Below are 14,868 nucleotides of genomic sequence, written 5' to 3' on the forward strand. Positions count from 1 at the left end.
GAATGCTCCTGCCATCCTCACTGGGAATTGGATCAAAGTGTGGAATATCAGTCATCCATTTTGATCTCTACTCTGCCTGACCTCATGACTGACTGCGTGCTACAGATGCGCCTTTCTGCTAAATGCCACGAACTCGGCATTTCCTGGGAGCCACAGGCACTACAGAAGACAGGCTTTAACCTAAAGAAAGGCTTCTGTTTCTTAGCGGTTCCCAGCGCCCAGTGCTCCTGTCTCTGCTTAGCTTTGCGCTTTATGCAGTGACTAAGGTGAGAGGAAAGTAACTTACAGTGTACTTTGTGATTAATTTATTTGTGAAAAAAAGGCAACTGGCAGAGGAAAATGTTGAAGTGAATGAAAATACACCGCTTTGAAAGAATATTAAACTCCTCCTCTAAGACTAGAGGTAACTTCACCCCCCAGTGTCGGATAAATGTAAGTCTGTCTAGAACAAGGAAGCATAAATATTGGTAGTAGATAGTAGTAGCACTAGAAAAAGTAGTAGATGATGTAATTCTAATACCGATTTATGCTCCTGAAGGAGATGAAGTTATCCTACTTGGACCATACTTTTTGCTGTCTACCCTTGTTGTGAGAACCAAAGCTGAACACAATACCAAAGACAAAAGTGTAGCTCTGCTTATATAATTTCTGAATTTATTTTTCAATATTAGGAGTTACCATTGTTTTACAATGCCTAGGGATTTTTTCTGATACGACTTGTTTATTGAGCTGCTGGTTCTTCTGCTTTGACAGTACCTTCCAGATGTTTGGTAGAATAACCACAATTATGTTGGCATATTCCATGTGATTCATCCCTTCATTTGTGAGTGGGTCTCATCTGCCATTAAGCTGCTTAATTGATTTCTAGGTCCTTCTGGACTTTTTCAGTGTTCTCCAGGCTTGATTAACCAAAGCATTTTTCACTCACTTTTTGTCCTTTGTTTCTAGATCATTAATGTATTTAACACCAGCCCTAAGAGAGATCCTTTGGGCATATGCTGTAGACTTTTTCTACTGTGAAAATTGAAGAGTTACAACTATGTCCTATTTTCTTTCTCCCTGCTGCTTTCTAATCCACTGCAGCCTTTCCCTTCTCCACCCCACTAGTTTTCTTAATAGCCCCTTATGACAGACCTTTACAAAAAGCTATTTGAAAGGCCAGATAAATTATACCCTCCGTTTCTTCCTTGCCCACCATTTTGCCTGCATGTTCAAATAATTGTATGGGATTGAAAGGCACCATTTTCTTTTACATGAAGGTTGTCCTTATCTTAAAAGCTTAATCGGTAAGTTATGTCTCAGATATTATTTATCGATTCAATGTTGTCTCCAGACAACAAAATAAGGTTTAAGGAGATTTACCACTAAGTTCTAGAGGCTATCGTACAACCTTTGCTATCTTCTCTCTTTGGTTTTTTGTTTTGTTTTGTTTTTTTACATAGAGGATATTTTAAAGAAAGCAGTTAGCTAACTGTTAGCAGTTGTGACACTTGAAACAGCAGCTGGAGCCCTTCTGAAAATGCTGGCCTTGCTGTCTGACACCGGGAATGAATAGTCCTGTCAGAAGAGCAGCCAGCCTACTCTCCTGGAGTGTGACCCTGGTGCAGCAGAATCCCGCTGCAGGAAATGAGAGTTAGACAGTCTACTGAGATTAAGCTTGAATTCTGTCAAATGGTATGAAGGGAAAATGAGACCTTTTCTTTTCTTCCCACGCCTACACAGAGCCAGCTGACTGGGGTCTAGAGAGAACCTGAGGCAGATCAGAACTGAAGTGCGTAACAGGAAAAACGGCATCTTTAGATGTGACAACGCAGTGGGTAGAGGGGTTCGATCCTTTGGCTAGTGCATTGCTTTTTGCGGAGCAAGGAGAAATAGTGATTCTGTATTTTCATGTGTTCTTTGAAAATGTCTTTTAAAATTATTATTATTTTAAGAAAGCAACGATTTCTCTTACTAAAACTAGAGCAGTCTTCAGGACAATTTACCTGTGCTGGATCAAGCCTAATGCTTGGTACTTCAGAGCTCTGAGAGATGCTTAGGAGAGTGTCTGAGGGGTTGTTTTACTTAAGGCATTGAGGCTGGGAAAAACGTTTTACTGCAAGCCCTTCAGTACAGGCCATACAACATAACTTAAACATGGTGATTTCTTGAAGATAATGATTGAATTCCAGTTGTAAACCAACCTGGAGTGCAAGATCTCAGCAGGCGCTCCTCCAATGTAGATGTCTGTGAATGGCATTGCTGTTCTTTCATTGTCCACACTTTTTATATGCCGTCTGTCCACTACCAAGATCATCTTCTTTGAATTGTGATAGATAATAGAAATCTGAAAGGAAAAACGTGTGCTTAGAAGTGTCCAAATGTCGTGGTGATTTTGCAGAGTTGATGGCATTTTTATATCTCTTTGTTTGAGAAGTTCCTCCCATTTATCAAAAAATTTGTAAATTGGGAAAGGCTGACAGCAATGACTAGTAGGGAGCTTATTTTAATATCACAATTTCTCTAAAGAATGAAAACCCAGGATATTTTGCTTGTGAATAAATCCGTATGAAAGCACGCCATGTCAAATTCTACACCACGGCAAATGGATGAGTTCCAGTACCTTCAGAGTGCTTCCTTGATTTGTCCAAGAAGTTAGGGCATATTTCTCAAAAAACTTACTTCATTGTCAAATCATGAAAGGCTTAATTGTGCTCTGCTTAAACATGTTGAACAGAACTGTAGCTGTAGTTGTGGATCAGGAATCAGACTTTGAATTTACATCAAGTAAATGGCAGGAGAAGCAAGACACTAAGGGGATTTGCTACTGTCACTGTCACAGTTACACTGGCTTAAAGTAAATTCTCTTAAACCAAATATAAGCAGATACTTTACATCTGCCCAAGTCCCTAAAATAGTATACATACATAAAAGACTGCTACCAAATTATTTGTCCCTTCAAACGAAATGGGAAATGCTGTATTTCTTATAATACAGTGCATAGGGTGGTCAAGTTAACATAATGACGTGCTTTCAGCTGAGGAGAGTTGTGTATTTAAAGGATATAGCTGTCCTGGATATAATTTCATTTTGAACTAATAACACTTTTTCTCCCATGTCCTATCCTTGGAGAGTAAAACACAGGATCTCCCCACAAGCATTGATTTACTAGGAGGCAGGGAGAGCCTGCCCCTTCCACTGCCCAGTAGAGGTGGGACTGGCGTGTGCTCTTCCACACCTGTGCTCTACTTTTCTGCCCGCTCTCCTGTATCATCACCTGGACCCTCAACCATTTGCTCCTTTCATTGGTGTTGAGCAAATTGTTGCTGCTTTGGAGCTGCTGGGGTGGTTGGTCAAATGGCTGTGATCTGTAACTGCATGAAATGTAGTTTTTTCATGTACCTCATGAAATTTAGCATCGTTAATCTGAGCCTTCTTCATGGAGTCCTCTAGCAGCACAGGGCCGCTGCTGAAGCCAAAGTCATAGCGGAGGTACAAGAAACCATTGTGCATCTCTAGACTGAAGAACATACTCTGTATAAAACAAAAGAGCAGTCAGAAAAGCACTACGATGGTGGCAGCTATTTAAAAAAAAAACCCAAACCAGTCTAACGTGGTGAAAAGCGTGCTATGAAAAAGTCTTTTTATTTGCAAAACTATAACAGTATTGGGATTATTTTTGTATATATGTATATAAAATATGTGTATATATACATGCATATATAGTTGTTTGATAAACAGCACTTACCTCAAGAGTCGGTGAACTGTTTGCCTGTAGGGATAGTATTTGGTAGCGCAGTAATATCAATATTCTTTAGCAACAAAGTATTCCTGACACAAACACATCTATTTACTGTCGAAGCGATGCCACGTGCCCCAAATGAGAGATGTCATACTGGTAAAAGCAATGTTGTGCGAGAATGGCTGTATCTTCCTTGGCAGTTTCTACCGTGATGCCTGTGAGAGCTCAGGATTTTCCCTTCTCACGGCCCTGAGCAGCACTGATGCGTCTACTGAAGGCTGAGCCCTCGCTAGGCTGTGTTTACTCTGTGTTTGGTTTCTGGATTTCCCGACTATTCTTGCCTCATGGTTTGGCTTCTGTTCTGTGTTTGGGTGACCTAAACTTTGTAAACAGGAGCTCTACTTTAGAAAATCTTCAGGGAGTGCTTGAACTGAAGATCTGTATCATAGAATTAGTCTTGTTCCAAAACTGAACATAAAGAAGCAGAAAAGACATTTTACAGCAACCGTGCATCTGGGTTAATGCTTTTAATGCTAATGTTTGTCTTCTCTTCTAGTGTTCCCGCTGTTGCTCCCGTGCCTACTGGAAACATGGGAACAATAATTCTCAGAAAACTACTGCAGGCCAAGAACTGCTGTCTCTGACACAAATGAGCCCGCCTTCGGAAGCCATTACATAAAGTAGTAGAAGTAGGTTTCAATTTAGCGCTTGTAAATAAACCGCGGCTGGGCGTTGTTTTGAACCGTTTGAACTTGAAAATGAAACGGAGATTACATTCAGAATATTTAGGAGCTCCCTTTGCAGAACTGAATAACGGACTGCTTTACACAGTCTGTCTAATAGTGCCTGTGAGCAGGCACGGTCTTTGACAACCAACATCCAACTTGATTGCAGTTTCCACCGTAACACACAAAGTGCGTACATCTCCGACAATCCTCTGGGCACTTGTGCTTGCAAGAAAATTGAGTGATCCGCGAGAGAGGCTGTTAAGCTTTTAACAGCAGTTGATTAGTCCAAAATCTCCTACGAGTGAAGGTTAGAGGCAGCAAGCTGTGCTGCAGAGCAGATTGCTCTCCGCAGCTCTTCTCTGGAAGTTACCCTAAAGGCAAATGCTAGAGAGTGCTTTTAATGAAAGAGGATTTTTTCCTGGTATGTGGGAAGAAGTACCAGTGCAGTGGTACACGTAGGTGGCTAGACAAGTGTGTGTCTGTGGACTGCATCTACATAGTAAAATGTTTTCTGTGGCTTTACCAAGTTGTAATCCACATAGAACTTGGGAGCTTAATGTGGAGATGCCCAAAGACAAAAAAAACCCCCAAATTTGTCTTCAGCAGATATTTGCATGTGGAGTCTAATTTCTTCAAACCCTTACAGAGTTTGCATCACCCTCAAACTTTTGAAAAGCTGGTGATACTTGGATCAAACCTTTTTATTTGGACTACTTTCTAATTTCAGTAACTTAAATGAGTATTTAACTCTGAGACAGTTATAAAGTGGCAGCTACCACCAAGTGGATGCTTTATAGGAGTTACTCCACAGAAATTTCCCATGGCATTGCAACTACTGGGCTTAACTGGAGTCTCTCCCAAAGTGTTATCGCAAGGGTATGATTCACCTGAAGGTCCGAGTGTCTCTGGATGAGAGCAGAGTCCAACTCACGGCCTTGGTTTGCTGGGGCAAGTTTGCAGAGCAAGTCCCAGTTTCCGTCTAATGTATACACGCACCAGACGAACAGCAAGTATTTCCTCTTTCCAGAAGTTAAATGTAAGGACATAAACATTTTGGATTTTCTGTGGTACTGTAAGTACTGGGGAACCTGTGGTGCTTGTGGATAAAGGGTACCAGCAGGATTTGGTACTCACCCCATTAATCATCAGCAGGATCAAACCGTTGTCCGTAGGTGTTCGAACTTCTATGTCAAACCGAGTCACCTGGCTGAATCTTCCCCGTCTCTCAATGTTTCTTGCCAAGGCGTAGCCAGAGCCATCAAAGAAATAGCTCACAGCCCGGCTCTGGGTGAAAGCCAACTTATTTCTACGAAAAAACAAGCAGGGAAGTAATATTTGTCATATCTCCATTTTAATTTGGGGAAATTTAAAGGCCTTTGCAATTAATATGCTTTCTTGAAATAATTGTTCTGAACTGCTGCTTCTTCCTGGCAGCAGTAAGATGGAAGACTTGCTTTCAGATTCTTTTCGGGAATTTTTTCTTCAAAATATCTGAATGAAAGCTGCGGATGTTCGCTTCTACTTTAGGGGCTTCATTTCCGAGTTTGTGAATGCTTCTCTGGAGATGTTGGGTTTGTGTCTGTTGGGGTGTTGGTAGCAGAGGAGAGTGCTACAGTCATAGGCTCCTGTAAGAACCTTTGAGAAGAAGCAGCTCTAAGTCACAGCCACCTCTGGCCCAGGGCTGAGCCATTGAGCGCCTCTGCTGTATAAGAGGGGAAGTTCTTTTGCTTTGGGGGTTCTTTTCGGGAGAGGAGTGGGATGTGAGAGAGACAACCATGTGGACACTGAGGTCAGTGAGGAAGGAGTGGGGGAGGCACGCTGGACAGCCATTCCCCTTTGGTCCATGGTGAGATGGCAGGCTGAGCCCTTCCAGCCCTTAGAGAGGTCGGTGGTGGAGCAGAATCCCGCCTGCAACCTGTTGGAAGAGAGGACTGCTCCCAAAAGAGTCCGTGACTCTGAGGAAAGCCTGTGCTGGAGAATTCAATCGCTGTGAGGACTGTGGAAGGGACCCATAGTAGTTGGAGAACTTTGTGGAGGACTGTCTCCCATGGGAGGGACACCACATTGCTGCAGGGGAGAACTGTGAGGAGTTTTCCCCCTGAGGAGAAGGGAGGAGCAGAAACAACATGGAAGGGACTGGGACTGACAGTAGCCCCCATTCCCTGCCCCCTTTGCTGCTGACAGGAAGGAGGTAGCAGAGAAGAAGGGAGGAGTGAGGGGATGGTGCATTTGTAATCCTGATGTATTTATCACTGTTCTGCCCCAATTCAGTGGGTGAGTTGGTGGTGGTTTTGTTTAGGTTAAATTGATTTTGTTTCCTCAGGTTGAGTCTTTTGTGGGTTTAGTGGTGTATGGCAGACAGGTAACTTCCAGACCAGCTTTGCTATCTGGTGGTGGGACTGCACTCAGTTTTGCCAGGCCCACTGGAGTTAACTGACTGGAGTCAAGAGCAGTGCTGTCCTAGGCAAGCAGCAGGGACAAGGAGGGAGCCTGGACCATGCCCCAGCTAACACAGAAATTTCACTTTTGAAGGTATAAGCAAGTCTATGAGATAGTTAATGGAGACAGCAGCAAATCATAGAATATTTTGAGCTGGGATCCATAAGGATCATTGAGTCCAACTCCCATATATATGTAAGTTCAACTTGTTGGTGCAACTAGGGGTTGAAAGCGTCCTTCTGGACAACTCCGCATCTCCTTCAAGTTTGTAATCTAACTCAGGAACGAACCACCAGCACTGGCACTTGCGACAAACCAGAGCAGCAGAGGGACCGCGGGACTGTCCCCTACCTGGCACAAGGTGGCGATGTGGTGGTGTCGATGTTATAGACGTGCCTGAAGTTGTATAGGCTGATGACTTCGTCGTTCAGGGTGGCCAGTTCCAGACAGCCGATGAAGCCAGGTAGGCTTAGGCTAGGAGGGAGCTGTGCAGAGGGCAAGGAAAAAGAAGAGGAGAGAGGTCACGCCCTTTATTTGGGTCTGTATCACCAACACGTCTGTGCCTGGCATCGGTTTTGAAACAAAGGGGATGATGCTCCCTTGGCATAGCCTTTGCAGTCCGTGTCATGACACGGCCCTCGCGCTGTTAAAGTGTTAAAGTGGAGGGAGCACATACACAGTCTCACAGTGAGAGCAGTAAGACAAAAACTTCTGTTCTGGTTTTGAAGGGAACACACTTGGAAAAGGGTTAAGATTTGACTAGTCATAGATTTTGCTCAGTGTGTTTGGATCTCACAGTAGATATTTAATACCTAATGTATATATATCCTTCACTGCCAGAAAAATAACTTCATACTATGTTGAAAGAGAGAGAAATGAGAAATTAGAGCTCCTTAAACCCCGGAGACTTGGATTCACAGTCTGCACCAGTGGCTAATCCTCACTAGGTATTATTTTGAACATTTAGCAGGATATAGAAACTCCTTCTTTTGACAAAGGTCACTGCAAATGGAATTTAAATAGCCACACTGGTGGGCGGAAAAATCCAAAAGAATAAAGCTGACAGAGCTAGTGAATAATTCTTTTAATATTGCAAAACTCCACTCTGTGGAACAGGTGTGATATTAATATCGTGTCTTGTACTTCAGAGCCTGATCACTGCCAGTGACTTCCTTTGGCTTCTCATCATTTCCATTTTGCTTACAATACATTAATAACGGTAATACAGTAATGCAGAACAGGTAGCTGTAAGAGAAGATGAGGTTCTTCTCTGCAGCACAGATACCTTTGGTAAATGATTATGTTTCCTTTTTCCCCCCTTTGTTTCTTCTACTATTCTGTTAAATTAAGTATGACGCTTCTAATAGCTAAGTGGCACATTTCATATATACAGAGTATGTTACAAGAAAGAAAAGGCAAAACATTTTAGCAAGGAAGTCTATGTTAATAAATTAAAATGTGAGGTGTCCATTCCTGAGGGAGAAGAGACTTTGATAAATGCTTATCAAATAATTCCATGAATCCTTTTCTTCCTATTCTCCTTCACATTTTTCTTTGCTTTTATCTTTCCCTATTCCCCTGCCCTGCTCTGGAACAGACCCAGAGGGTTCGTTTGCTGGATTACCTTTTTCTTTTAGGTGCCTGCAGGTATTATTCTGTCCTCCATCCTATTCCTGGACAAGTTGCACCCAGGGCTCAGTAATCTAGAACTCAAACCGTATCTTACGTCTGATAGTCGCAGCAATGCAAAAGCTCAGGAATATGTAAGTGTGTTGAGTTCATCTTTGTTTTTATGTTGTTAGGAGGGCTGCTCGTGGACAGTAGTTGGGTGGTTTTAGCACCTACTACAGTTTGCTTAAAGAATTTAGCATTCTCTAAAGTCTTTCTAAGTAAGTTTTCATTCAGCCATGCAATTTTCATAGCCAAGGTCATGCATAACAATTTCTAAATCCAAACAGAGGACCTGGCATGTTCACAGAAGCAGGCAAGTGAGGTGCTAACTCATGCTGACTGCTAAGAACTAGACTGAAGTGTCTCACACAGGTCTTCAGACATGTTTTGTACAGGCAGGTCTTCATGCTGTTTTAAGACTGGATTTAAACCAATGATAATTGAATTAAAAGAAATCACTGTATCACTAGTTCCCCACACTGTCCTCATGTTATCAATGCTTTACTTCTCATTTTTGTGACAGTCGTAAAAGAGAAACTGTAAGCGCCAAGAACTGAAAAGAACTGGTAGCCTACAACTTTTGTTAAGCTGGCTAATGGGCCTTAATTTATGCATACAACTTAGCAGCTAGCAAGCTTTTTTCTTCTGATTACATTTCAGAAAACTTGACTGACAGCTAACAGGAATCTGATCATCTTACTGTATGACATGCTATGCTCCAGGAAACAGTTGGTTTTGCCATGGCTAGAAGATGGAGTCCTAAGATGGTAAACAACTAAACAAGGATGTTTTATTTGTTAACAATTTCTGTGTTTAAAAGGAAGCCCAGCAAGATAGGTTTGCACTATTTGCTTTTTAGTGTATTTTTCTGACCAACCTCGAAGCCTGGAGGCACTCCGCCAACATAGAAAACAGCATTTTCAGGTTCCAAATTCAGGAGGGATCCAGGACCAAGAACCTCTCCCTTTTTGATGAATTTTTCTTCAACTGTGCTGCTAAGACTGGGCACAGTTAAAAACATTTTTCCGTGTCTTCCAATCCTGTAGAAGGGAAATGTAAGAGAGTTTTGTGTTGGCTAGACTTAAAAAAAACGAAGCAAGCCTCCAACTCCAGGAAGGGGTTTTAATTCCTCACTAGAAGACTGGTCTGATAGGGGAAAAGGGGGAAAGAAACTACAGACACTTTCTCTTATCCCCTGCAGTCCCTTGGGTCCTGGGTCTCTAAAAGCAAAAAGAATTCCATTTATTTCAGCCGTAGAACCAGGCACTGAAGATTCCTGATGAGCAGTCCTGACCCAGCCTTTTCTGTGTTGGTTGTGGGGGGGGTTGTTTTTTTTTTTTTAATGTACGAACTGTTTGATTTTGAGGAAATGCCTGTTATCTCTTTACCTCTCAATTTTGATGATGCTGAAGTAAGAAGGCCAGGTGCTGACTGGCTTGGCATCCAGAGGTATCTCCACATCTTGGCCTCCCAGATTATAAATGTACACAAGGTTGTCATTTTTAATTGCAAGACCAATGTAATTTTTTGCCTAAAAAAACAACGGAGGAGGATGTCAGAGGTACAACACTGAAAGAGATTTGATCCAGAACATTAGTAAAGGGTGGGCTTTGATAGCCTGAGTGACACCTTTAAATCTAATTAAGAAAAGCTTCATTCTCTAATTGCTTTCTTTCACCATATGAAACAGTACAGAAAAAACCTCTGATATTTTACTTTATACCCATTTTGACCGAAATAAATACAAGGTGATGAGATGTCTTCTGACTGTACATTGATCATGCTCAGTGGGGAGCTGCTCGTCAGAATTTAGTGTGGGGTGTCATATGCAGGAAATAGGAAGAAGCATTTGTCTAAAGCCTAGGTATTATGCTGCAACTAAATATTCTGTCAAGAGGGGTTTTGCTTGATTTATATTTAGCAGATACTCTTTTTAGAAAAGCTTAAGAAGAGAAGCCTACCTCTTTGCCCTTCCCAAGTAACAGCTTGCAAGGATTATATCTGGCTTGTGAGGTGTGATTTTTTTTTTCTTTCAGGAATCACAATTTAAAGAACAATTATTTCACAACACTTGCAGGCAGTGAGATATATGCCCCTTCTAGGTGTTTCAAAGTAGTGATGCACAGAGCGTACAAGAGCAGCACAAGCTACAGGCAAAGAAACCTGCTTACCTTGTGAGCCTGTGAGCTCAGGGATTGGGTGTGCACAGCTGAATAAAGCTGGTGCAAACGAGGCCCATAAAAGCCAGGTAGGTGCCGTTAACCACTTCAGAGCACCTCAGTACTGGCAGCGTGGCTGGCAGCCTGCTGCACAGGCATCCGATTTGCTTCTTAGAGAGCATCCTTCGTTATATGGGGTGAGAAGTTTCAAGGACAGGGGTCTTGGGAACACTTGCTCTTTGTCAGTCATATAGTAGACACTTCTTATTTTGAAACATGGAGAAATAGTGAGTGGAAACCCAAGGGAAAATAAACTTAAAACCTATTTAAATTGTCTGTCCTTTTTTTTCTTTTTTCTTTTAATATAAAAAATAAGTGGGTTATTCTCTTACATTTTTGTTTCCGAGGTACAAAATAAATCTGTCTGGAGATGCTGCCAGTTGTGGGTTGTCTTCCTGAAGCTTTATGTACAAGCTCATGGAAGTGAAAGATTTCAGTTCCTCCACGTTGATCTTTGGATTGACTTCAACGGCTGATTGGCCTCCAAACATCATGGAAACTTGGACCTGCAGTTGCAAGTGTGCTAAGTGAGACACATTACTGCTGCCTGGAGCCACTACTGAAGGTAAGTGTGCAAGAACACTGCAGCCAGCAGCCTTGCTTACTGCAAGAGCAGAGCTGGCACCTATATATTTGCTGATGCAAAACGGTATGTTTATAGCAATCACTTCTGGAAGACACTGTAAAGAAGATGAGGAGAATTAATTTTAAGTTAATTAAAGCTCCTGATTAGCTGTACTTAAGCATATTCGTAAATTAAATTTCAGTGGGACGTAGATGTCTCCTTAGCTGAATCATGGCTACATCATTATGTATGGCACATAATGAAATTCTTACATAGCTCTTAAACTTCTACCCGTAATTTATTTCTTTGCTTTGGGAGTAGTGTAGCCAATTTTCTGTCCATGAGGAATCCTGTTATGTTGCTGAAGATACAGTGGTATATATGAGATGCTAATAACACCTTAAAACACATTCATTTCAGTTCAAAATGCCTTCAATGCATCTGAAATGATGTTTTCAAGTTAAAGCACAATATGCTCGAATGTTGAAATATATTTAAAGAACAGTCAAGCCCTGTGCACATACTGATTTTTAACTTTTCTTTTTTGAAGTAATGTATGTGGACAGCATATTCCAGCATTGTGAACATACAACAACGCACTGAATCTTTGATTTCTCTGAACGAATTCAAATATACTGGTTTAATTTTGGACTGTGGTGTTCTTGTTACAGAAAAATCCCTCATAATTTATGTATGATAATGAAAGTGTTTTTCCTTATTAAATATGTGTGAGCCAAAGATTCTCTTACCCTGCAGAAAATTAATTCAAAAGGAAAACCAAAATGCTGTCAGCTCAGAGAAGTTTGCATTACATGGCTGTAATTACTCCTGATTGTAACTAATGTTGCCAGCTAAGTACTAGTTTTAGCTATAAATGGTTTTGTTATTGTTGCCATCTTTAACATTGTGCCAACTGATTACTCTTAAAGTTGCTCCTGCAGTAGCAGTAGTCTACCACGAATACCATGGTAATTTTAACTGCTGGCAAATAGCATCCGTAAAGATTTTAATGACTTCTACCCTACTTTGTTTATCCGTTTGTTGGGAGGTGATAATGTCAAGATAGCCCAAGAAAATCGAGCATCGAGTGAGAGGTATTTGATTATTAGCACTAGTAATTGAAAGTCTCATCCAAGAGTTTTACCTTGCTTGCTACGCTCCTGGTTTGAGCAATTAACTCTCTGATCCGCTGAATGCTGGAAGAAATGTTGTTTGCTGGTGCCTTCTGTTCTACCCTGCGCAGTTTGTCGAGGAGTTGAGGGAAGACTTCTGTAAGTTTCTGCACTGCAGTTAGAGAAGAAGCGACAGCTTGTTTTCTTCCTCTTCTTAATGCGGGTTTTGCATTGGGAAAATTCCTCCTTACCTTCTTAGGTTAACTCACCTATCTCCTTCTGCTTGAAGAACAAGTCCTAACTGTGGTGGTGAGGGGCAGCGATTTCAGAAAGGGTAGTGACTTATCAGAATCTAGCATTGCAAAAGGTTTTGGAAAAAAGTTGGCACAAAGGAGACTGCTTTTTCATGGGATTCCTAAGTACTGTTGTGGTGGTGCACCTCTGATACTTTCCTCGAGGAACTTTACAAATGTTAGTCATTTTAACCTTTTCATCTTCCTTCAAGGCAAATAAAGGTTAAACCTGATTTTACAGGTATGGCAACTGGAGCAGAAGGATTGTTTGTTCAGCATCTCACGAGATGTCTGTTGCTGACCTGGGAACTGTGTCTAGGAGCTACGGTTCACGAGCTCTTCAGATTTGTTTTAGACAGATAAATTGGTTATTTCCCTCAGCTCTCAGCCGTGCATCTCTGCTGGCGGTTATTACCCACGTAGCACCGATGGCTGCGTGTGGTTCACAGCCCTCTCTGCTAACAGAACTACCACTGCTTTCACGCCGTGGTAACAGTCCTGTACTGCACAATGGAAGAGAGCCTTGGCTGCTGATGCACGTGCACCTAAACTGTGCTTACTACCTGCCCCAGCCCTGGTGAGCGGTATCCTCTTCAATTTTCCTGCCTGCATCTGCCAGGAGTAATGAATCAGAGTCCTGGACCTTTGGACTTTCACTGTGTCTTCCGGTACATCTGCAAGTAGGATTGTTATCAAAGGGAAATGCCGGTGCTTTGTTGTGCTCAAAAGGAGAGAAGTCCTTTGCCAGAAAGATAAGCAGACAGAAAAATTACGAGAAAGAGAAATAACTACCCCTAATTATAATCCAATATCATCACATCAGATTCCAATGACACGCTGCCCTTTGAAGGATATTTACACATCACATCATTTTTCATCTTTAATTAGATGTAGGGACAACTAGCTGAGTATAATGGAATGTGATTTTAGCCACAAGCTACTTGCATATATCAAAAATCCGATATACCTAGTTTATTTTTAATGACACGGATTCACTATAAAGGTTAAGACCAGATTCGTGAGTTTTGCAGTTATATTTTAGGCGTTGTCAACAGTGTCTGCCTGCTCTTGCTTTCTTCCCCCCATATTTTTACTCTTGTCTGAGAAAATAGCAGAAATAGGTAGAGGAGCTAATCCTCAGGTGTACTGAGACTTTACAGAAGGGAAAGAAGAAAGAGTAGCTTCCAGTCACTGTGCTGTGTCGACTGAACCAGCTCTCAGCCTCCTTCAGAGCAACTCAGATGTGAGAAGATCCCGTGGAGTCCTGTAAGTCCTCCTTTCTTTGGATAGAGGGAACAGGTGTGTTTGCCACAGCCCTGCCCTCTCTCTGCTGGGCTCTTTTCACTTCTGTTTTATTTTCCAAGTCCAGTGTAGGGGTGGCCCATACAGAGCTTTAGACTCTCCGGATATTCCCATTAAGTCCTGATGAGTCCATCTGTGCTGAGGGTCAGTAATCAGATGTTCTATATAAAACTTACTGTACATTAAAATGCCTTATTTTAGCAAATCCTCAAGGAATTACAGTGAATTCTGGGTAACACAATAATTCCAGAATGCATTAAAATTTCTAGTTAAAAGAAATAACTAGCATAATAATCAACTTACGTTGATTACAACTTATGTTTCCTCTGCCTTTGGAAATGATTGTTCCATTGCTTTGAAAAAAAGCCCACATTATTCTTAAAGTAAAAAAAAAATGTAAGCACAAAAAATGATTTAGCAAATTTCAACCACTTTTTTTTTAATAATGGCCAACTGAATTGGAATTGTGACTTCTCTGATTTCTTGAAAAGTTGCCTTTTCATCTGTTTTGAAATTTGAGGTGTTAAACTTGAAACACAACTGTAACGTGAAGACACAAACCTCCCATCTATTACTTGTAGTACTATTATAAAATTACACCATAAATTCCTTCCTCCTGTCCTGTATGATGGCATTCTTCAACACAGAATAATATTGATTTTACTCTTCAGGATGAAGGGGAGAATGCAAAAGGAAAGCTAGTCTTACCCAGTGCTAAAATACAAAAAAGGAATACAAGGGACACTGTCAAGGAAGAAATAACCTTCCTGACACTTTCTTCTTTTGTGGTTTCCTTCCCAAACCTTCCTTTCCTGCTG

General features: G+C 41.5%; 1 protein-coding gene across 1 annotated transcript in view; it reads right to left on the minus strand.

The window, feature by feature from the left end:
- LAMA4 (laminin, alpha 4) overlaps positions 1-14,868 on the minus strand; it is a gene marked incomplete at its 5' end in the record, with an annotated part of 44,648 nt that overhangs the window by 17,383 nt on the left and 12,397 nt on the right. The window contains 8 exons of the mRNA XM_010145961.1: positions 2,184-2,326; positions 3,382-3,513; positions 5,584-5,755; positions 7,240-7,373; positions 9,437-9,599; positions 9,948-10,090; positions 11,111-11,284; positions 12,488-12,627. Coding sequence (XP_010144263.1) covers positions 2,184-2,326; positions 3,382-3,513; positions 5,584-5,755; positions 7,240-7,373; positions 9,437-9,599; positions 9,948-10,090; positions 11,111-11,284; positions 12,488-12,627 — 1,201 coding nt within the window. The remainder of the gene's footprint in view (positions 1-2,183; positions 2,327-3,381; positions 3,514-5,583; positions 5,756-7,239; positions 7,374-9,436; positions 9,600-9,947; positions 10,091-11,110; positions 11,285-12,487; positions 12,628-14,868) is intronic.

The sequence above is a fragment of the Buceros rhinoceros genome, unplaced genomic scaffold (genome assembly GCF_000710305.1).
Source record: "Buceros rhinoceros silvestris isolate BGI_N320 unplaced genomic scaffold, ASM71030v1 scaffold36030, whole genome shotgun sequence".
NCBI classification, from domain to species: Eukaryota; Metazoa; Chordata; class Aves; order Bucerotiformes; family Bucerotidae; genus Buceros; species Buceros rhinoceros.